Genomic DNA, 25,002 nt, shown 5'->3' on the forward strand with positions numbered 1-25,002 from the left:
TTTGAATCTAACCAGACATTTTTTATTTGTGATATCCATGAGCAAATATTTCTGAGTTTGTGATGCTACAACAGTATTTGAATTTGACTTTGTCTTGACTGCATGAGAAATAGAGCACACAACCAGACTGGAGACAGCAAAATCACTGATGATTCGTAACAACAGGCTAGGTAGATCTCCACCATATGGAGAATATCTGTAGTTTGCCCCTCACATAGTTAGAATTTTTTAGTATGTCTGTAAGACTGTGGCATCCAGTGCTGAAGACCATTGGTCTTGGTATGATATCCTTCCCTGCCACTAAATATCATGGCTCCTAGAGGAGGAGATAGTCTGCCTGCCCCATAGAGGGCCAGAAGAACAACTACTACTGCCCATTACTATCACTACTACCAGAGATTAGTTCTTAGGAAGTATCTGCCATAGCATAAGCAAAAGGGGGCTAAAATACTGCAAGAGAAAAAATCTTAATAAACACTAGCACAAGCAATTAAGGAAAATAATTAAAGAAATTAGGAATTAGGTCAGATATTAGAGCTTTTACATAGAATTAAAGTATAACATTTGACTGAAGAAAGAACCTAAGGATCAGGGATCTCCTAGAACAACAGGACCTTTTTGAAAAAACAAAAAAGAATGCCATAATGCAGTAAATAATAAAACTGTGTAGAACACACAGCAGAGCAAATTTGGAGAATCCACAAATTGCTGCACATCAAAAAAATCCCCACTTCTTTGAGAGCAAATTTTGCAAATGGCCAGGATAAAGACCTTCAAGTATCAAGGAAGAAAAATGTGTATGACACAGGATAATTCCACATTCATGAAAAATGGAATAGCACATCCTGAAAAACAAAGGTCAGTCTGCAAACCAAAATATCATACCCTGTAAACCTGAGTCTTCTCATTAGTAGGAATAAATGATAGGATAGGCTCACTAAAGGAGGGGAAGAAAATGATTTCTGACAAACTCCCAAATCAATCTTCGTTCCTAAAACAATTATTTGTACTGAGATTCTGGGAGTGGAGAACAGAAAGTGCTTTCATGGTGCCAGCCTTATACAATTTTATGATTCTTGGAGAACTACACCCCCTCAGGCCAATCTACCCATGCCCCTAAAACATAATAACAATGACATGTAATTTTTAAAATATTACAAATGAATTGTATTGAGCGATATATAGAGTATTAGTAACATAGAAGATAAACTAAAGATTCTACCCAATGTAGGCAAATATAACCTCTTTGCTTTTACTGAAACTTGGCGAGATGAGATCCATGCTTTGCCTTTTGGAACATTGGCTTTAAGAGGCAGACAAATTGAGGCTTGATATAATCTAGAATTCTATTCAAAAGTGAATGGATTTATCTCAGGAAGTCCTCCCTCAGTGGAGGTCTTAAAGCAAACATATGTTTTATGTGACTATAGATCTAGAAGCCTGGTATCATTATATATGGGTTGGACTAAATGTTCTCTGAGGCCAACTCTCACATACTGTGATAGTTCCAGGAATTCTAAATTTAAAGAAGTTATTTCAAACATTGCCTTCTTTAAAAAAAAAAAAAAAAGATTTTTTTTTTTTTTATTAAAGGGTATTGAAATTTCTAAGACAGAAGCAGTTGGCTAAACAAGTAGTAAAATGTTTTATTTTTATTTTTGCTGCATGGCTAACAAGAAAACAAATGGTAAGTGTGAAATATTTGTCACTTGAAGTTGCTTATTTTCTTAGAAACTTTGCAAAGGTTCTGTTACCTTATTTTTAAACATTCTTCTGTATCTTAAAGTAGGGCTTAACAGGAGGTTTCTTAAGTACCTATTTGGTAGGAACTGTAAACTAGAATTCTCTGAATAGTCTTTGTAGTGTCTGGCCATTTGAAAGCCTGCTTTATACTTGTTATGACCATCCTATTCATGCTTTAAGTAAAATTTCTTGTTGTAAACTGTTTCATTTTCTTAAGTTTAAAAAAAAATTCTACCATACATTAATAAACTAAAAATTATACTGAAAATAATCTGATTATGAGAGGACTTGATCTTATTATGATTTTCAAAATCCTGTGGTGCTTCAGGGTCATTGATCTGTCAATCAGCAGGTATTTGTTAAGCACCTGCTATATGCCATACACTATCTACTAGGACTTAAGGATACAAAGTACAAAATTGAAACAATTAACTACTCACAAGGAGCTTATGTTTTAATGGGGGAGACTTCAAGTACAAATGAAGGTATTTATAGCATAAACATGAAGTTTATAAATAAACATAGTTAAATACAAGGCTATTGGAGAGGAGAACCCTAACAAGTGGGGGATCATGAAAGGATTCATGTAGAAGATTGTGCTTGAGCAGCATCTTACGGGAAGAGAGGAACTCTTTACGTAGAGGTAAGGAGCGAATATATCCCAAGTGTGTGGGGGGGCCAGTGCAAAGACACTGGACTGTGGGGAGATAAGGAATATCCTGTGAGGAGCAGGAAAAAAGGCCAATTTAGCCAGATCACAGAATGGGAAAGGCAAAGGGATGTTAGTCAATTGTAAAGATAGGATAGGAACTAGGTTTAAAGCCAATTAGAAGCATATGTTTTATAGGAAGCACTGGAGTTGATTGAAAAAGAATCATTAGTCAGATTTGTGCTTAAGGAAAATTACTCAAGCAGTATGTAGGTTGGGTTGGAGTATGAGAGTCTTGAGGCTGTTGTCATCTTCTAGGTAAGAGGTGGTAAGGATCTGAACTAAGCTGGGTAGTTGCATTTGAAGTGGTCAAGTTGCAAGACATACTATAAAGGTAGATAGAACTAATGACAAAATTTAGTTGGCTGAGTAAGGTGAAGGACAGTAAGCAGTTCAGTATAATGCAAAGTTATAAACCTGGGAGACAGGAAGGATGGAGATGCATTAGAGAAGTTGAGAAGATGGGGAGGGCTGGGGGGAAAGATGACCTCAGTTTTTAGATGTCTGATACATTCTAGTTGAAAAGTCCAATAAGTATTTGGTGATACAGGACTGAAATTCAGCAGAGAGACCGAGGCCGAATATATAAATGTATGAGTCATCTGCATAGAGGTGTTGTGTCTAATAAGGTTACCAAGAGAGATCCGAGAAGAGCAGGACACAATCGTAGGAAATACCCACATTTCCAGGGTATGATGCGGTTGATGAGTCAGTAATGGAGATTGAGAAGTAGTAAGAGTATGCAGGAGGCAAGGATGAAGAGTGTCACAGGTTGCACATAGTTTGAGAAGGATGAGGACTAAGAGATCATCGGAAATCTTGGGAAAGGAGATTTGTGTAAGAATGGTAAGGTCTAGTGAAATGCTAGTTAATCAATTTCTGGTTAAGTTGTTGAATTGAAAGTATAAGAAAATTGTGTGCACAGACTTTCAGAGGGGGTAATGGGTTTGATCAGCTCTGATCTCATACTGTATCTTAGACAAGTCTAAGTATCTTTGCTTAGTGGGATCTTAAAAAAATGATGTATAATTAGTTATCTGATGTATTAAGTATATAAGTAATTATTTTTCTTTTAGGACTTCCTTATTACTCTTATTGCTACTTTCTTATGGTTGGTGAGCACGTCAGCTTGGGCTAAAGCTCTGACAGACATTAAGATGACCACAGGTGAAAATCTTATTGGTCAGATTGTCTCTTGTGATAATAAGGAGATACACTGCTCCTTTGACTCTGTGACCAGTATGGGATCTCTGAATGTATCTGTGGTACGTATGTATTTTTCCCAGAGGTTTTGTTTTGCTTTTTAGAAATGTCTTACCTGGTGATTAAGGAGAGGACCAGCTTTTTAAGTCTTAATATTTAAGATTTATTGTTAACTATTGCCATGTATAGTTACTTTTAAAACTGAACATGCTATTAAAATCTTAAATTAAGATCCTAATTGAATTTATAATTTATAATTAAACTGAAAGAATTGTCTCAAATATATTAATAATGAGGTGTGGAATAAAATATTTTGCTTAAAAAGTACAAATTTTTAAAGACTATGATGAAAATATTTGATACTGACACAACAGATATAAAGCTGGGAAGGATCCTCAAAGGCCCACCTCAACACTTACCTTTAAATATTCTGTCCCAATTTAGTCCAGTATTATAATTGCTACTGTAAATAAGGAGCTTTGTAAAAAATACTGTTTGACCACATAGCATTATCCAAAATCAAAACATTGGAATGGAGCTTGTTTCCACTCAGGAAGATATTCTTTTTAGTGTTTGAGTTAAGTTTCAAGCACATTTACATTAACTAATTTGAGATAGAATAGTAAAAGTTAGTGTTTTATTTTAAATTATTTTTAAATGGCTCTTTGGGAATTAAGTGTCTTTTTCTTAATACTCTGAAGAGCCCTTGTGGAAGTACAGATTAATTTGGCTCTGACACATTTCTTGGGAAATTCACTTCTCTTGAGAGTTGGGGAATGGAGCAGGGTTTGAAGATTCCATTCCACATTCCTCCATGTAACTTTGGATCTTAGGGGAGATGGGAAAGAGAAAAAGAAAAAAGGAGACAGAATGAAAGGGAAGGAGGAGAAGAGGCTTTCTAAAGCCAGACTTTACTTGGAAATGAGAGTGAAATGAAAGCTATGAAAAGAAGACTTTAGAGCATAATTCCCCTTCTCTGACCAGCAACATAAGACACACTCATTCAGGCAAAGTAGTTAGAGGTACCTTTTTAGTTGCTTATTTCCTTAAATCATATGCTCAACACAATTCGGGGCATGTGCTTTTTTATTTTTATGGTTTTAGAAATTTTCATTGAGAATTCCAGGTCATAACTTACTGTGAAAGAGAAGTATACATTAAATTTCTAGTACTTTAGAATTTAATGGGGAAATAGATGTTTTTCTCTGAATATCATGGAAAAACTAAGTTGGATTTTGAGGTGTGGGAGAGATTAAGTCTTTTTTTTTTTCCCTCCCATAGATCTTTGGTTTTCTGAACATGATACTTTGGGGAGGAAATGCTTGGTTTGTATATAAGGAGACCAGCTTGCACGGTCAGTCAAACGTTTCTACCCATGGCGCAGGAACAGTTGCACCTCCTACAGGAATGTAATTAAAGGAGAGAACTACACTGTATGAAATTAGAATATATTCTACAACATATTGCCAGCATCTTTAGAGACAATGCATTTTGTTTCTAATAAAAGTAACGGTGTTTGCAATAAATTGATGGATTGAAAATTCTGCTAGTTTTTACATGAAATATGTGCCTTAGATACAAATTCTGGATGTAAATGTTTCAATTTGTAGACTCGAAGATCTAGGGATTTATTATGAGGTTGTATACATAAAAAGAATATGCAGTTTCTTCACTAAATTTTTTGCATAGCAAAAGTGTTTACCCCTTAGGCCTTAACACATGTATCTTTGTTCAGGAAGGGGATGTGTTATCTTATTTAAAAGGAAGAAACTGCATTTGAATTACACACTACTGTAAGTTTGTACAGTTCATATGCCTTAAGACCTGTCTTTATTTTTAAAAGGCTTATTGCATTATAAATATAGCATAGCAAAAAAAAAAAAGTGTTTAGTTCAGAACTTAAATCTAAATACAGTAACTACGGTTCATGTTAAACAAAAATTCCTGAATGCAAAGATGAGTTTTAAAATAACCTTAAATACTTAATAGTTGTACAAAAATTGTTTTGAGGATGGAGATTGGAAATTTCAAGTATGTATAAATGTTCTTTGATACGGTTAGTATAGTAATTCTACAATTTGAGGTGTTTACATTATGCCAGTTGGTTTCTTAGACTAAGTACACTCTAAATGGTTCACCTAGGCACTTTGAAAAATGCAGGCATAGTCTTATTAATATTTGTCCTCTGTTACTAATGCTACTTGGTTTCAGGATGGGATAATCCTGCAAGTATAGAAAAAAAAATTTTAAGTTTTTTTTTTCCATTTTTAAACCCATTCAGAGGAGAGAAGAAATTAAGTTTTGTTTTTTTTTTTTACTTTTCAAATACGTTTGAATCTTTAGAGTCGATGAAGTTACTATTGGAAGCTCAGCACTGATATTATGAAAATGAGAAATGAGATCCAAATTTCATTTTTTCTTGAAGTTCTTGTTCTTATGACATAAATGGATGATTTTTAAAATTATGTATGTGTGGTAAACAAAGGAACACAATTGAGCTAGCTACATAATGGGTGCCTGTTTCTTTGTACACATATTTGGTTGTATTCTGAGTATGCACAAGTCATTCACATTCTTTGCTAATCTTATAGTTACATTGTACAGAAATTCAAATTATTTTCTTCCAAATTGGTTGTTACTTTGTGAAGCACAACTCACTGTTGCCACATTTTTGTTGCCTTTATTCATGACAAGAATTGTCCATGTGAGAAATGTATGTCTTTTATGCAGCCAACTTAATAAAAAAAAGTTGAAAAATGAGTGAATTGATTTACAGTAAGTCCCTTAGTGTACATACATAAAATTTTTTTTAAAGTGTGTAAGATAAATTATAGTCAGGCATAAAGGTACTCCCTCTAAAAATGGGAACTGATTTGATCAATTATTTTGGCAGGGAATAAATCAGGGTAGAGTTGGTAAAATCTTCACGTAACTAATTCTCTCCTCTTGTTTACCAGTACCATTTCAAAGATTCATTTCTGCTTTGTGGATGATTTTTCCAGATAAAATTAAGGGCATGTATAACTTGATCTGCCTAAAGGTGTCCTTGGATTCTTGAAGGCAGTGTCATCAGAACACATTTTTGGGTTGCTACTACATAGTGTAGCAAAAAGAACATTGGATTTAGAATGAGGAAATCCTGGGTTTGAGTACAAATTCAGACATTTATTTACTAGCTTTCAGAGCACAAAAAAAATTACTGAACCCCTCTGAGCCCTAGTTCCGTTATCTCCCAAATGGAAATAACACATGAAGCACCTAGCTCACAAGATTATTGAACTCAAAAAAAATGATACATATTAGGTCTTCGTAACCTTTAAGGTACTATATAAGCATTGGCTCCAGCTGCTGTTATTACCAAGCTAGAAAGATTTCAGGTATGGACTTGGAAATAGATTGTTACCAGAGTAGGGAGAAGATCATCACTAGAAGGTTGGTCACCAAGTGATAGAACTTTATTTGGCAAGCCATGAAACAGAAAAACACAAAAAATATCTCTAGCTCATTCATGTGCATCATTTGCATTGATGGCAGGCAGCATTCTAAGAATGAAATTTTAGTTCATCTATGAATGGTAACCTAACTGTCAATGTATTGGATTGGTCCAGGGGTGGGGAACCTGTAGCCAAAGTCCTTGTGTGCGGCCTTGTGACTAAGTCTAAGTTTTACAGAACAAACCCTTTTATTAAGGGGATTTGTTCTGTGAAGTTTGGATTCAGTCAAAGGACCACACTTGAGGACCTAGAGGGCCACATGTGGCCTCAGCTGTAGGTTTCCCACCTCCCCCCCCCCACCCCCGTTTGGTCTTTGGATGAATGTGAAGAGTGCTATTGGAGATGAGACGTAGTAATGCTGACTGTTCACTGTTAAATGGAAGAGACTTCAGGGATTAGAATTTCTAACCCCTCACTTTACAGATGAAGGAACTGAGGCTTAGAGTGGTTTTAACTTTCCCAAAGTCACATACGTAAGTAACAGAGCCAAGAACAGAACCCAGGTCTTTTTGAATTCAAATGTAGTGCTTTTTCAAAAAGTCAGAAATTGTTTTTTTTTTTTAATGTTTTATTGATGCTTTTTAAAAAAAACATGATTGTTGTTTTCCAGTGTGTGTGGGATATTTGACCCTCACCAAATAATACTAATAAGGAGCCATCTCAAGGTGGGAACAGAAATTGAATTTTATTCAATTCTTGTGAGAACAGGGCATCCTCTGCCAGAAGAGATCTAGCAAGGGGAGTACAAGGGGCAAAGCACCAATAATTATACCTAACACAAAAGAATTCCCACCCACCTCTGACCATTCTCGCCATTGGCTGGGAGGCGGGCTTACAATCTGAGCACAAAAAACTAGACAAAGAACCTGGAAATCAACGCACAGAAACTCCAATTCCCATTCCCTTAGTTAATGATTACAACTAAGGTGACATCTATAAATCTGAAGAAGGAGAATAGGATAAGGGGAGGGGGAGAACCTCTCCATTCTTCTACAGTACTTTTTACAGTAAAGGAAAGCAGGTCACAGTGACCCTATCCTTACTGAACAAATCTTTAAACAAGAACCAGAAGAAAGAACAAAAAGTTTCAGGGTAAACTTTCCCAGAGGCTGAGCCATCAGACTGTCACAGCCTCAGCAGAATTTTCCACTTCCCTATTTCTTGATTTTTTAAACATTTCTAAGTATAGATACGATTTATACATACATATTCCCTGTGAAGTCTTCACATTTTTATTTACCTCACACAAGTGGTTCTACCTAGCCCTGTTTCCAATAAACCATTCTTTGTAATAAATAAATGTATTGGTCATGGCTGAAATACATGCTTCTCTTTCATCAGTCTACCACCTTTTTTGCTGAGAGAATACCTTTTTACTGCCTGTAGCAACAATGTTGCTAGTAGTTACTGTGGCTGTGTAAGACCAAAAACACCAGCACACAATTAAATCAATGTACTAACACAGGTTCTTTGATCTGCTTTCCTAAGGAAAGCAACTTTAAGGGGTTAACAACCTCAGTTTAAACAACATACATCATTCACTTAGTTCAGGGGGAAAAGATCAGCAACCTGAACTTCAAGGCAAATACAAACAGAAATTACAAGCATACGTTAAATAAACAGAGCATAACACAAACCAGTCTATCCGCGGCAATACATAGCAGAGAAGCACCAACATCTGGGTTATCAAAGCTGGGGGGCTGCTTCAACAGCTTGCCCAGAATCTCATCATTCTTTCAGTGAATGTACCCCCAAAAGTCAAACGCTAACCTTCCAGTATACATACATACCCTGTTCAGGACCCTGAGGGCTGGGGCTAACCTAGCATTTAGCATGTGGGGAAAATTCCTCAACCACCAACACCACATTACATGCCAATCAGTGACTCCCTATTGCCTTAGTGCTGAGAAGCCCTCCAAGACAAAAAAGATCCCACTTTACCTGTCCTATTCAAACAAAGGCCAGACTCATTAAAAGCATTTGATAGCCTTAGCATCCCAAAGGAAAACAGCAGCAAAAAATCCTGCCTTGATTACCATTACAATGCCAACTCTCTGAAGTTATGATTGGTATTTCAGTACTCCTCCCAGTAGCTTTGCTTTCTCCATGAAGCTTTCTCTTCCATCTTCACTTGTTAGTGCTCCCTCCTTCCATTTTGCTTATTCTTCACTTAATTGTGTACCTTTTGAATTCCCAGCACTCAACAGTGCTTCATACCCCACTTTTTATGTAATAGGTGCCCGTTAAGTTTAACACTATTGAGAGTAAGGGGCAGCTGAATCATTGGACTGAATGATAAAATACCAAGAGGAAGGCTTCCAAGATAGGAGATGTATAGATAAAAGTAACATGGGACAAAAAGGCACATGGACTTGTTGAAAATCTGCACCATTGAAGGGAGTAGATCAGTTGTGTTGTTGATATAGATCACAGCTCTCTGTCTTAGTTGTTGATGGATTTTATGAGTTGTTGTGGTTGTGGCCAAAATCACTACACCTATTGCTCATCACCTGGTGAGAAACCTTTTAGTGATAAGCCATTTGAAAATTTTGAGGCCTTAGAAAATAGCCATTGAGTCCATCGCTAGATCTGATGGTAGGACCTGCCAGAACTTAATACCTCCAGTGGCCATAGCCTTCAAGAAACCAGTGTCATCTCCATGCCCCAACGAGGCAACAAAGTAGAACTTTAAAATTGGGGAAATTTAAACTTAGTGGGGAAAGGCCTGTTAGAGCTTGGTTCTGCTAAATCCTTGGGGCAGAAATTCGGAGGCATTAGTAAAAGTACAGTCAAATGTGGGTTCAAAGTTCTAACCATGAATTTTGGAAGCAACTGCCTTAGGCATTATATAGTTTGCTAGCACCAGGAGTTTTCAGGCAGAAGCTAGATGTCCACTTGCTGGAGGTATAAAAAGGAATCAACAAGCATTTATTATTAAGCCCCTACTACGCATTAGGAACTGCTAGGCCCTTGGGATGCAAGTACAAAGAATGAAATAATCCCTATTTCAAAGGAGCTTAACTTCTAATGGGGAGAAAGATACATATAGGTAGTGTAAATATGAAGAAAATGAATGGGATATATTCAGAGGGGTTAAATACAAAGTAGTTTGGGAGAGAGGACACTAGCCAGTTGAGTCATGAAAGGCTGCAGGTAGAGGTTTGTGCCTGAGCTGCATCTTGAAGGAAGGAGGAGCCTGAAGTGAAGGGAATGTATTCTAGGCATCTGATAGGGTCAGTGCAAAGGTGCTCAACTGAGGAGAGATGATGGAGTGTTTTATGCGAGAAGCAAAGTATAGTATGGCCAGGTAAGACTATTGAAAGGGAAGTGATTGCTACATCCATTGTTACTGAAAAGATGGCTTCAAGTCAGCTTGTGTAAACCTAAGCAAAGAAGTTCATATTTTGTCCTTGGGACAATAGGAAGCAACTGGAGTTGGTTGTACAGGAAAGACACATGGTCAGATCTGTGCTTAAGGAATATTTCTTTGGCAGAAGTGCAAAACAAGGAATGGACTGATGAGACTTGAAGCAAGGAGACTGTATTAGGAGGGCAGAGTTTATAATTTCAAAGAGGATCATATACATGTCTGAAAGGTTCGGAACCGATGGATATAAGTAACTCTCAAAGTAGGAGGCAGAAGAATCAAAGCATATACTTAGGCTCCATGGTAACCAAGCCATGAACCAGCATCCCCATTTTGACATAATTGATCAAAAGCTTCCAGGCCCAATAAGTCCGCCTCACAAGAGTAATCAGGAGGCCACAGAGAAGCATGATGGTGTACAGCAAAATCATATACATGCTTCCCCTCTATGGTAAAAAGATTACCCACTGGCCTCAAGTCCTTGTTCAGCTTCCTCCTGTAGGTCAGTTCTGCTCCCGGCAGCTCCTGCTTCAGCTTCGGCTGTGGCTGTAGCTGTAGCAGCCTCTGGCTCCAACGGAAGCTGTTTTTAACCATCCGGCTTCTGCGGGGGTGTAAGGTACGCCGGGGAAAGCACAGGTTCTTTCGATCAGCTTAAGCAAGGTGAAGGGGTTGACCAGGAAAGCACAGGTTCTTTTGATCAGCTTAAGCAAGGGAAGCAAGGTGAAGGGGCTGACAAGCTTACTCCAATCCAACATACAAACAGCTTTCAGTTCAGGGGAAAAAGCCAAACTAGTCAAGGGCACTTGTTGACTAAGTGCTAAGGAGCCCATTTTTGGTTGCCAACACAGAGACTCATTAGGAGGCTGTTGCAATAAGTAAGAGGGATTGAACTAAATTAGCTATGCGAATGGAGAGCTGGGATGACATAGAAGACCAGTGTGTGTAAAAATAAAATCAGATAATATGTAGATCAGTATGACTTACTGATATGTATAAAATTCACTGATTATGAAAATGGAGATTAAATGAGATATTTGTAACAGTACCTGGCACATAGTAGGTACTTAATAAATAAATACTTGTTCCTTTCCCTGTCCATCCTTTATAAATGACAATATTGACATCTGATTAGCTGTGTGGGGTGAGGAGAAAGCAAATAATATTGAGACTTCAAACCTGGTGCCTTTGACAGAAGTAGGGAAATTTAGAAGAGGAAAGAGGGTTTTGAATGAAAAGGAGAGTTTGGTTTTAGACGTGGGATTTTGAGATCTCTCCAAGATATCTAGTTTTAAATATCCAATATGCAGTTGGTAATGTGGGACTGAAGCTCAGGAGAGATTGGAGGTGAGGAAGAGATCAAGGAATAGCAGATGAACAACTTCACTGGTACCTGGGAAATAATAAAAGACTTAGCGGAATGTCCCTGGCTTGTTGGGCAGGAACAGATACAGGTTAGTATCCAAACAGTAAGATCAGAGATACATTGAAGTAGTTCTGTGCAGTTAGGTAGCAAACCTTAAATGCTCTAAGAGAACAATTATGTAGAAGATTTGGGAACTGAATAATTTTTTGGAAATGCAGTCAACTTACTGATAAATTCAGATTTTTTTTTTCAGTCCTAGGTTGAGTTTACTAAGGGTTAGCCAAGCAGTGGCAATTACAGTACCAACTGTGTGTCGGTGAGTGGGTGTGCACATTTGTTCAGTGTCTTCTTTCTGCAAGGGTGATAGAAGTGCCCTAGGAGATGCTCTGCTTGCTTATTTTTCAAAGTGGTGCATATTAAAATACTTAGATCTGGCAGCTTCATGTTGGTGTCCTGCTTTTTCCAGCAATCTGTAAAGTTAGTTTTCAGTGATAAGAACGATAGACTTACTGTCTGAGGCCCTTCCCTGTCATAGAAAGGGGGGGAGGGAACTACAAGATAAATGATCCCTTTAATACCATAGTATGACTGGTTTACTTCTCAGCTTGTACCCAAAAGACAATCTGTTGTCTTTACCTTAGCTATTTTACCTTCCCACAGCTCCCTCTGAGCTCATGAATCCCAATTTTAGAAATATTCATTACACAGGTTTACCTTTTCGATGACAACAGAAGAGGCAAGGTGTTGTCTTATCCGACCACTTGTTCTAATTGCATGAGGGGTTGAAGGTGGGAGCTTGAAGTGACCTTTAATGTTTCCAAATGTCATTCCCTCAATATTACCCTGTTAAAAAAAAAAAGACAAAAGAAATGCCAGTGAATGCTACATAGTATGAGTTGAAAATGAATCTAATGAGCATAAGTAGGAGAATAATATATACAAAAACAACCCTGTAAAAAAAAAAGACACCTCAAAACTTGAAGAAATGATTGACCGTGTCTCCAGAGAACCTACGGCAAAGTACGTTCCCTATCTCCTGGTAGAGGGGTTATGGACAAAAGGGCAAAAGGAAACAACTTTTGGCCGTGTGTGTATACATATATACATACTTAAGCAATCAGATGGCGTTCACGATTTCATTTCTAATCTGTTCTGCCATTTGTATGTGGAAATGCTCTATTGGGGGTATTTACGTTCAAAAAATAAAAAAATTTAAAAAGAATTTGCTAAAACACTGAAAAGTGAAATAAGCTTTCTGTTGCTCCAGCGTAGTTACTCTGAAGTGTTTTGTGGGCCATTAGGAGATCTTTGGCTCCCATTGAATCAGGTTTTTACTTATTCATAATTCACATAGTTTATTTCGGTATGTCTCCACTGAAGCAAGACAAGTGTATGCTATGAAAGTGGAGTTTTTTAAACCAGGGTTCCTTTAGAGCTAGCAGAAGCTATTTAAGAGTATAGGGTGGGGGAAAAATAGGCTTGGCAACAAGTATTTAGACCCATCCCTTCCCTCCCCAGTAAAACTTTTCTGGTGGCTGAGAATCTGTCATAGATTAACAAGTAGTCAAAAGTTCCAAATCTTCCAGTTTACCCTCCGTTGGCAAATGCTTTGAAGGAGGCTAAATAAGAAGCATTTTACTGCTGTTACCCTTTCCAGGCATGGAATTCCTATTTCCTACAACCTTGGAGCTCTGTCATCTTAGCTCTCTCCTATATGCCAGTCCCCCAAATACAACAAGCTTGAGCAGGACCAATGAGAAATAGTACTAATACGTAAGGCCCCCTCATTCTCTGCACAAGTGAATTGCTGACCCTCCAAGCCCTTCCCCTTGGGTCCTCTAGGGTAATGTAGCAAGGCTATGTTTTACGCACTCAGGCAGTTTATTACTGCTTTGAAGCTGGCCGTGCATCAAGAATACTGCTTTACAACTTTCGTCTCTTGCTAGCATCAAAAAAAGGTATTGATAAACAAGCCTGCTCACAGGGCCCAAGTTGTGGCAGGTACTGCTAGAAGTGAATAATAGGGTGCCATTTGGGACATGTACTCACTAGAGGAACCACGTCTGTTTTAGAATGTGACTTAAGTTGCAACCACTCACCTTTCCTAGCTTGTTTTGAACCCTGAAAAATCTGCTGAGGTCAAAGTCCTTCCTTCCTCCTGCCACTCAGCGTACTATGATCCTTATTCCTAGATTTGTGACCCATTTACCAGCCCATTCTTTGAGGCCAATTTGATCCTACACTTTCATATGTGACTTTCTGAGAGTCATAGGCTCTTAGCTCTCCATCTGGAAGGGACCTCAGAGGCCATCTAATGGAACTCCCCTCACTTAACAGATAAGGAAAATGAGGTGCAAAGAAGTTTTACCCAAGATGATCTCAGTCACATTTGCCAGCTCTCCCCAAAAAACCATAGATTGTGATATCATCCTGATAGGCACACACCCTCAAAATCAACCAGACTTCCATAGCTCCCGAGTCTCACTGCCCATAGGCAGACCCAGCAATCCACTACAGTGGGTCAGATGGATCCCCAGAGCTGTGTGACACCAAACAATCCCATTCAGTTTGGAGGAAAAGAAAGATCTCCAGTCTGCTTTCCAGTACAATGGTACCATAATGGAAAGAGTGAGAGATTTGGAATCAGAGGTGTAGGTTCAAATTCCAGGCTTGCTACACGTGACCTTGGGAAAGTCACATAACCTCCGGGTCTGTTTGCTCATCTATAAGATATAGGTCTTGTATGGGACAGAATTTTCAAATAATAGGAGAGACATCTTTAGGAGAAGCAAAGTGACTTTATTTTACAAACCCTGCAAGATTTGGACACACCTCCATAATGGAGGAGGTGAGGTAAAAGGGAACAATGCCTTAATTTATACTCTTAATGAAAAGATTCCCCCCCCCCCACCTCTATCCTTTCTCACCATTGGCTGGAAAGCAGGCTTATAATCTAGGCACGAAAAACTAGACAAAGGACTAGGGGACCAAGGTTGATCAGGTCTGTTCAGGTTTTCCCTATCCGGAACTCAACTGGGGGGTGGGGGGGTTGGTGTCTGAAAGCCTAGGAGAAGAAATGAGGAAGGGGGGGAAGACCTTCCTGGAGCAGAGAACAAACAGCTCACAGGTAGTCCATTATCTCCTTATTTGGTGCTAACATCCGAAAGAGGGGGAAGGGCACGCCCACAGCTCCAGGCCCTGACCTTTCAGAGTCACCACAAGGCCAAATCCCAAGCCTCTCCTACTCCCTCAGACATTCCCTATTTCAGAAATATGAGAAGAGTGTAACCCCTGTATTTTTACCCTGTGAAGTCTTCACAATTTATCCTTCCCATTCAGTTCCCCCTCTGATTTCTTAAGATTTTGAAGACTTCACATATCGTTGCTGATATAAATTGGCCATCAACTAATCTTCCCATCATGCTTGTGTCCCCATTACCCTCAAAATCTCCGACGCATTGACAAATCAAAGGGGACAGTCCCCTTTGTAAATACAGATACAGAGACTCAAAGGAAAACAATGATGCAATTGTCCCTTTAAGATTCAAAAAGTCTTTTCCTATATAGCTGTTCGGCAGCGAGCATCAATGAAGTCTCCTGGTCCTTGGCATTTGCTCTGCCATCTTCAGCACAGCATCCCAGCATCTTCCTCTTGTCTTCTTATAGGAACCAGCTTTCTGTCCATTGTCCTACGAAAGTCACCTTAGCACAATTTTAAGTTACCATTTCTAATCCTTATAACCCTGATCATTTTACAGATTCAAAATTGGAGCCTTGACCAATTGTTCTGTTTAAGAAATTCACATCAGAACCCAGTTTCTTATATTTTACATACACTTATTATTAATTTCCTCACCAGGAGGATATTTCACTAAGGAATTAACAATGGGTTCCAGTACATACATAAACACATCAAATAAACAATTCTTAACACATACAACATCATAAACTTTTGTCATGCCATGTTTCTTTGATGGCATTTACAGAATAAATCACAAGCCATTCTTCTTTTAACATTATTAATTGTAGCAAAACCCTACACAAGCTTGATATTAACCAAATAGCAAAATAATATTCTCACAAGCCCTTGACCATACCACTCTATGGTATGGAGAATTGTCTCCATACCACTACTGCTCTTAGGATCCCCTTTAAACAAAGGGAAACATCTTAGGATGAGTCTTAAGCAGTTTGCATAAGTTTACGCACATGTTCTAGTTCTAGATAAAAATAATATTAGGCTGCCCAGTAAGATAACAAAAGGGCTCCTATCTTTTATTGACTACTTGCTTTGGTCACAGAAATTTGCTATAGAAGGAAAGAAAGCAGGGACATGTGACATACCAAATATGACAGGATAAAAGATTCTTGGCTTTGTTTAAATTCAGATATAGTTACAGTTCTCCAATTATGTCATATCTGCCTCCATAGCTAAACTCAGGGATAGTCAGGTGGGAAAATAATTCCTTTCCAAAAGAACACGAGGGGGAAGAACTTAGCCAAGAGGATCCCACCCTAGGTTGAGGCTAAGATTGTCCCCTCGGCTGTTCTCAAATACAGATCTCCACCTGTTAACAATACAGGATCACATTTCCTCTGAGCAACTTATCTTGTGGCATTTCTCTCAGATACTGATTTAATGCAGACAACTGTACCCGGATTTAAATTCAAAACAAAATTAGTTATGGTCCCGAGTGCCTTTTGCCTTAAACAGCAAGTCTCACTAATCACAGCTAATCAAGTTCCTGCCTCAGTCAGTCCATATACAAAAGTTTACCAATTTGATACACTTCACTTTTGTTGGATACACTTTAAATTCTAGCCTTCTGCTGCTGTCTAGCTTGTGCAGTTTCCAGGCTCTTCTCTTCTCCTCTAACTATGCCTGATCTGAAAGTATGAGATATTCCTCAAGAAGTGCACATATTAACCTCATCTCTACGTTTTAGACCATGGAATGAATTCAAATTCAAACAGCCACATTTAAGTTTTCCTATCAATACAAAAATATTCTACAGCTTATCTCTCTTAAAGAGACTTGCATTGAAATTCTTTTCCCTAAACTGAAGATGTCTGATTTAGTTCCAGTGATTAATTACACTATTAGTATTAATACCTAATTGCTCTTATATCACTTTAAAACATCTAAGGACCCTATCTCACATAGATACAATATAACTTTAAATCCCTGCCTTAGTCTATGGGATAATGATTCAACCTTACATTTGTATCTTATCTCATAAAACTTCTTTTCCCTTTTCCCAAATTATTCCCATTAATATTTAGAAACAATATTATCTTTCATTTGACTATACAAGAGTACCAATGTAACCAGTCATTTGATTAAAAACAACAAGATTTCACATATTTGCATTTATCCAATTTTCCATTTTTCCCCATAAAACCAACTTCTTTCACAATGGTAACAGATTCTGGCAGGTACCTTCCCTTTTGTCACTACCTGCTTATTTCTGATTTCAGAGACCTGCCATATCATCTCCCCCTGAGGGTGGAGGTTCTTTTCCATCAGATGGCAAGCTTTACTAATGAAAACTACCAAAACCAAACCCTGTCTCAAATCTAATCTTATCAGTTCTGCTGACTTTAAAAAACCAGGTTCGGAGGCTTCTAACTCCTACTGTTCTCCTTCTTTCAGTAAAACTCAAATCCCAGTAACTGCTGCTCCTCCCCCTTCCTTCCCTTCTGTCAGGTGGGCAAAGGTAAAACTCTTCTTATCTAAACTAAGGGGGAGGGAGGAGTAAGGAAAGCACAGACTCTACAAGCAGTCATACCCCAATGAAAAACTCAAGGGTCAAGTAAGTTGGCTGGGCACATGGCCAGGCAGCGAAAACGGACTCAGATTCAGTCTCAGACTTTGGAATCTTTCTTTAGTGACAAAGAAGACCAAAACATACATCCAGAAAAAGTCAACAAAGAGCCTACATCAAAAGCCTCCAAGAAAAACATGAACTGGTCTCAGGCCATGGAAGAGCTCAAAAAGGATTTGCAAAAGCAAGTTAGAGAAGTAGAGGAAAAATTGGGAAGAGAAATGAGAATGATGCGAGAAAACCATGAAAAACAAGTCAATGAATTGCTAAAGGAGACCCAAAAATATACTGAAAAAAATACTGAAGAAAACAACACCTTAAAAAATAGACTAACTCAAATGGCAAAAGAGCTCCAAAAAGCCAATGAGGAGAAGAATGCCTTGAAAGGCAGAATTACCCAAATGGAAAAGGAGGTCCAAAAGACCACCAAAGAAAATACTACATTAAAAATTAGATTGGAGCAAATGGAAGCTAGTGACTTTATGAGAAATCAAGATATTATAAAACAGAACCAAAGGAATGAAAAAGTGGAAGACAATGTGAAGTATCTCATTGGAAAAACCACTGACCTGGAAAATAGATCCAGGAGAGATAATTTAAAAATTATTGGACTACCTGAAAGCCATGATCAAAAAAAGAGCCTAGATATCATCTTTCAAGAAATTATCAAGGAGAACTGCCCTGATATTCAAGAAGCAGAGGGTAAAACAGAAATTGAAAGAATCCACAGATTGCCTCCTCAAATAGATCCCAAAAAGAAAACTCCTAGGAATACTGTTGCCAAATTTCAGAGCTCCCAGATCAAAGAGAAAATACTGCAAGCAGCCAGAAGGAAACAATTGGAGTATTGTAGAAACACAATCAGAATAATACAAAATCTCGCAGCTTCTACTTTAAGAGATCAAAGGGCTTGGAATATGATATTCCAGAGGTCTGTGGAGCTAGGATTAAAACCAAGAATCACCTACCCAGCAAAACTGATTATCATGCTCCAAGGCAAAATATGGATTTTCAATAAAATAGAGGACTTTCAAGCTTTCTCAGTAAAAAGACCAGAGCTGAGTAGAAAATTTGACTTTCAAACACAAGATTCAAGAGAAGCATGAAAAGGTAATCAAGAAAAAGAACAAGAAAAAGAAATCACAAGGGACTTACCAAAGTTGAACTGTTTTGTTTATGTTCCTACATGGAAAGATGATGTGTATGATTCATGAGACCTCAGTATTAGGGTAGCTGAAGGGAGTATGCATATATATGTGTGTGTGTGTGTGTATGTGTGTATATGTGTGTGTGTATGTATGTGTATATATATATATACATACATACATATATATAGACAGAGGGCACAGGGAGAGTTGAATATGAAGGGATGATACCTAAAAAAAATCAAATTAAGAGATGAGAGAGGAACATATTGAGAGAGGGAGAAAGGGAGAGATAGAATGGGGTAAATTATCTTACATAAAAGTGGCAAGAAAAAACAGTTCTGTAGGAAGGGAAGAGGAGGCAGGTGAGGGGGAATGAGCAAATCTTGATCTCATCAGATTTGACCTGAGGAGGGAATACCATACACACTCAATGGGGTATCTTACCCCATAGGAAAGAAGGAGGAAGAAGATAAAAAAGGGGGGATGATAGAAGGGAGGGCAGATGGGGGAGGAGGTAATCAAAAACAAACACTTTTGAAAAGGGACAAGGTCAAGGGAGAAAATTGGATAAAGGGGGATAGGATAGGAAGGAGCAAAATATAGTTAGTCTTTCACACCATGAGTATTGTGGAAGGGTTTTAGATAATGATACACATGTGGCCTATGTTGAATTGCTTGACTTCTTAGGGAGGGTGGGTGGGAAGGGAAGAGGGGAGAAAATCTGGAACTCAAAGTTTTTAAAAACAGATGTTCAAAAACAAAAAAAAAGTTTTTGCATGCAACTAGGAAATAAGACACACAGGCAGTGGGGCGTAGAAATTTATCTTGAAAGGAAGGGAAAAGGGGATGGGAGGGGAGTGGGCTGACAGAAGGGAGGGCTGACTGGGGAATGGGGCAACCAGAATATACGCCGTCTTGGAGTAGGGGGGAGGGTAGAAATGGGGAGAAAATTCGTAATTCAAACTCTTGTGAAAATAAATCATTGCTGAAAACTAAATATATTAGATAAATTAAATAAAAAAAAATAGAAGATGCTTTCAGCTAAGGACCAGTTCAGTAGGAAGGTACTGATATTTATTCTGATAATACACAAAGAAATAGCATAGAGAAATAAAATAATTTATTACATACATGAAAAAAAATAGGCACGATAGCTTTCAATCTAAGCAGGATTGAGTAGATGCAAGATGAAGGCCAAGTAGGCCAGGAGAATGAGGGCCAACCTTTGGATACCTGCCTTCTCTCCTTTCCTCTCTCTACCTTTCACTCCTTTGTAATAGTCTTTGCCTATTTCTTTTCATATTTCTCAACCTTCTTTACTGTCTCCCATTGCTTTCTCTTTCTCCCCTCCTTGCTTTCCTGTCCTCTATCCATGACCCTTTCTCTTTCTCTCCCCATTTCTTTTCCCCTGCAGTGGTTTGGGTTTTGATGGCTCAGAGTGAATGTAAATGGCAGTCGTTTCTGTTCTGGCCAGAAACCGTGAGGGGCCTCCCCTCCCAGATTGATTCTTTTGTGAAGGCAAACTAGACCACCTTTTGCCTCAGTTCTTACCTAGCCTTTAATTACTGAATGGGCATTGCCTCAGACAAACTGAGACCTGGGAAAGACTTTAGTTTAAAAAGACCAAGGTCTCTCACTGCATGCAGGGCCATCACCAGTCTTCTTGACCTACAGCTTGCCACTAGACTAAGATGGAGAGAGTGAGGCTGATGACTTTGCACAGCCCTGCCTCACTTAAATCCAGTTCAATTGGAAGTGAAGGCATCACCCTCCTGGTGTTATTGAACAGCAGACTTCTTCCTTTCCTAATCCGGGTTATTCATTGTTACCTGCTGCCTAAGCAAAAACCTCCTTTCCCCTCTGAACACTCTCCATCTCTCATCACTATCTACTTCAGCTCTACTTCTCCCTAGTTGTTGGTTGGCTTTGACTGCCCTGTTTTAAAAAAAATTATTTTTTCTCAGTTACATGTCAACAAACTTTTTTGAACATTTTTTTTAAACATTGAGTTCCAAATTCTCTTCCTCCCTCCCTTTACCTTTCCTTGAGAAGGCAAGCAATTTGATATAGGTTATACACGTGCAGTCGTGCAAAACATTTCCATAATAACTATGTTTCAAAAGAAAATACTGAGCAAAAAAACCCATCAATAACAAAGAAAGCGAAATATGCTTCAATCTGCAGTCAGACTCCATCAGTTCTTTCTCTGGAGGTGGATGGCATCTTTCATCATAAGTTCTTTGGAATTGTTTTGGATCATTGCGTTGCTGAGAACAGCTGATCTTTCACGGTAGATCATTGTACAATGTTGCTGTTACTGTGTAAAATGTCCTGGCTCCATTCGCTTCACTCTGCGTTTGTTCATATAAGTGTTCCCAAGTTTTTCTGAGAGCATCCTGCTCATCATTTCTTACAGCACAATAGTATTCCAGCATAATCATATACCACAGCTTTGATGGGCATTCCCTCAATTTCTTTTTCTTTGCTTTTTTTTTTGAGGTATAGATCTAGTAGTGATAGTTGGGTCACATTTTTATACATACCCTTTGGGTATAGTTGCTTTCCAGAATGGTTGGATCAGTTCACAACTCCACCAACAGTGCATTAGTTGACTGCCCTCAAGAACCTCTGTTCTCTTATCAGATTCCCATTTATCTCAGACTTTTCCTCTCATACTTTCTATCCATCCTCCTTAATTCCCTACCCCCAAAACTCTGCCTTGCCTTCCTGGTTGCCCTCTCTAGTACTAAATGTGCTTCTTGTATTTCCCTCTCAATGCATTGGCTGAGGGAAAGCAGTACGCATACCCCCTTCCTCGTACCTGTAGACCCTCCCCCTTTCACCATCACTCCGTGAAATTTAATTAATGTTCACTCTATCCAGATATATCAGCCTGTCCCGATCTGATTGGCAGTAACCTACCAGTTCTCAGGTCATTTCCCCACCTTTCCAGGAGGTCAGTACCTGGCTCGTCCTCTTCCCCTCCACTCCCACTTCTGTACTAATACTTGAGGTCTTCATTTTATGTGTTGATGTCACCTCAAACATCCCAGCTTCCCAGTCCCTCAGCTTCCTCATTAGCACACACTGTACCTCCACCACACCTGATTTTCCTGCCTTCCCAATTTTGACCTTAAATTAACCAGTTCAACCTTGAACTTTCCTCAAGTCTCAGATTGGCCTTTTGTCGTATTGCCAGATGACACGTTGACAAACCCCCAAGTCTGGGTTACCCCAACCATTTGCCTTTCCTGCTCTTACTCATGCTACTGATTTTGATTAAAAGGGCCATCCCTCGATTAACTTCTTAGAGAGACCTATCACTGAACGAGCTTTACCTCACTCAGAGCGGGAACCTGAAAAAACCTTAGCCTGAATGGGCCAGGGCCTTGCAATGCATCCTGGGCCACCTCCAGTTATCCTGGTGAATATCAGGCCATGGGACGCAGATGGCTCTGGAGGAGAAAGTGAGGCTGGTGACCTTGCACAGCCCTCCCTCCCTCAAATCAAAGTCAACTGCCAGTCATGTCATCATTTTCCTGATGCCACGGTCCTCTTTGAGAACAAAGAACAAAGACATGCTACTGAGGAGGAGGAGAATAACGCACAATCAGGCAATATTCTGAGTACACTACAAATTAATGATCTCTAATTTCACTAATTCTTTTTTTCTTTTCTAAATTGTGGCTGATCTCTGCCAGCTTCCACAACCACTACCTATACTTTTCAATGAAGGATATCTTCATCCAAGAAAAGAGGCCTTCCAAAACAAAGTTCCTCTTCTCTTCTATTCTGTACCTCAAACCCTCCTCCATTGTCTCCTTAGCTCCAATCTGATGTAGGGGTGGTCCTTCTTACTTCACCAGGCTTTCTACTTGTACCCCAGATTTGGTCCTCTCTTGTCTCCTAGAGAGGCCTCAGCCATGCCCTTAATATTCAATATTTTCCCCTTCAATGATGCCTCTCCTGCTGCCTCAAACATGCCCAATGTTCAAAAAACAGGAACAAAGAAATCTTCACTTGACCCTGCCCTTTATTCAAGCTAGTCTGTAATTCTCCTTCCTTTCCCAGCTACACTCCTAAGCTCACTGTCCACATTTCCTCTCCTCCCTCTAATTTCTCAATCCCATATAACCTATTTCCCATTTTCCAGCCTGCTTGGATTATTACAAAGACCCCTAATTATAGCCTCAAGTCTCTCCCCTGTCCAAACCATCCTCCCCACAGCTGCCAAATTAATCTTCCTCAAAGGGTAGATGGCACTACATCATTCCGCTGCTGAAGAAGCTAATCAGGTCACGGCCTCCCCTTCCAGGCGTACTGATCATTGTTCCTCTTTGCACACTCTGTATTCCAGCCAAACTACGTACAGCATATTGTCTATATGTTTATTGGTTGTTTATATATTGTTCCGATCTCAGCACTTCTTCACCCCTCTCCATGAGCTCTTTGTATAGGTGGTTCCCCCCCCCCCCCATGCCAGGAATATAAGCTCTCTTCCCCTCAGAATCCCTGACTTCATTCCAGGTTCATCTCATCTCCCATGGCATAGCCTTCCCTAATCCTCTTCGTTGCTAGGTCTGCCTTCCTCTTCATTTTATCCTATATGTGCCTATCCAATTCAATTCAGTCTAATCCTATAAACATTAAAGTACCACTAGCTTTGAGCCTCATTTTCTTTTTCTGCAAAATGAGGAATTTGAACTAGATGACTTTTAAGTCCCCTTCCCATTCAGACATTCTGGAAAAACCCCTCCCCTGAAATCCCAACTTCTCTCCTCACTGGCGATTACCTAGCTCAGTCCACCATTCCATCAGGGGCCCCAGCTATGCTGCTTTCCTTCCAGGCTCAATTCAGTCTCTGGAATTCTCCACCTCTTCACCAGATTCCCTCAGACCCTCCTCTTGACCGCCCCCACCCCTCTTTCCAGCTTCTCTTTATGTTGCTATCCCCTATGCCACAATTCTTGGCACATAGTAAACACTTAATAAATGCTTACTTTAGGTATCTTTTCTCCACCAGAGAATGCTAGGCCACTGGACAGATAGCAGACGGATTAGGGACAAGAAGAGGACCCTGGAGATACAGAGTTAAGCTGGAGAATATTGATAGAACTTTTGTGGCCTGACAGTGATGTTTCTGTACGTTATTTTGCCTCATTTCGTGTTTTCCCTAAGTTCCCTAGTAAAGTTTTTTTTTTTTAATTTTACAGATTGCACTGAAGCCCAGGCCAGAGTCAGTGAAATATTCCCATGCGCTGTGGTTTCTGGGGGAGACTGGCAGCAGTGGGGGAGAGTACCTTGCTTCTGATCCAGTGGGCATGTCTTCACTGGGTTAGGGTGGGGGCGGGGAGGGGAGGGGAATCCATTTCCTGGCTTCAGAGTTCTTCCAGTTTTCCAGCACTAACCTCTTCACTCCTTCTGTAATTGTTTCCATTAAACAAGCTTCTCCCTCCCATATTGACTCTTCTCCCACCCCTTGGAAAGTTTACTTGGGACTGTGATGAAAAGGCATTTAGGAGTTAAAGTTAAAAGAGAGGCAGGGTTAGAGGTAACAAGTAAGTAGGACAAGAGAAAAGACAATATCCTTCCTGCTGGAGAAGAATACGGAGGGGCAAGAGACCAAAGGGTCCCAAAACAGACAATGGCAAAGGTATTAATGCAGGAAAATCCCACAGGATCCTGCTTCCCTTAAATTTTATCTAGTGGCAAAAATTGCGCAATTAGGTACATAGAGTACTGGGCCTGGAGTCAGGAAGACTTGAGTTCAAATCTAGCCTCAGACATGTACTAGCTGTGTGACCCTGGGCAAGTCACTAACCTCATTTGCCTCAGTTTCCTCACCTGTAAAATGGGCTGGAGAAGGAAATGGCAAACCACTCCAGTATCTTTGCCAAGAAAACTCCAAATGGGGTCACAAAGAGTCAGACAGGACTGAACAAGTGGCAAAATCTCACTCTATTCAAAAGCTTCAGTCTCACTCAGCCTTTTTCTCCCCTCCTTTTTTGTAGGATGAAACATCGAGCTGGTGAGCAGGTTAAAAAGCCGAGGCAAGGTGTGTTAGGTATTGCCAGCATGGCACTGTTTTCTCTTCCGCACAAGTTGGTGGGGAGGGTAAGAGGGAGAGGGAGGGCAGAAAGGGAAAAAGCA

The 25,002-nt window shown here is 39.4% G+C and overlaps 1 protein-coding gene across 1 annotated transcript in view; it reads left to right on the forward strand.

Moving 5' to 3' along the window:
• SYPL1 (synaptophysin like 1) overlaps positions 1-6,420 on the forward strand; it is a 33,569-nt gene extending 27,149 nt beyond the window's left edge. The window contains exons 5-6 of the mRNA XM_036760009.1: positions 3,529-3,717; positions 4,937-6,420. Of these exons, the coding sequence (XP_036615904.1) occupies positions 3,529-3,717; positions 4,937-5,068 (321 nt within the window). The 3' untranslated portion in view covers positions 5,069-6,420. The remainder of the gene's footprint in view (positions 1-3,528; positions 3,718-4,936) is intronic.
• Positions 6,421-25,002: the final 18,582 nt, after the last annotated feature.

This window comes from Trichosurus vulpecula, chromosome 5 (genome assembly GCF_011100635.1).
Source record: "Trichosurus vulpecula isolate mTriVul1 chromosome 5, mTriVul1.pri, whole genome shotgun sequence".
Taxonomy (NCBI): domain Eukaryota; kingdom Metazoa; phylum Chordata; class Mammalia; order Diprotodontia; family Phalangeridae; genus Trichosurus; species Trichosurus vulpecula.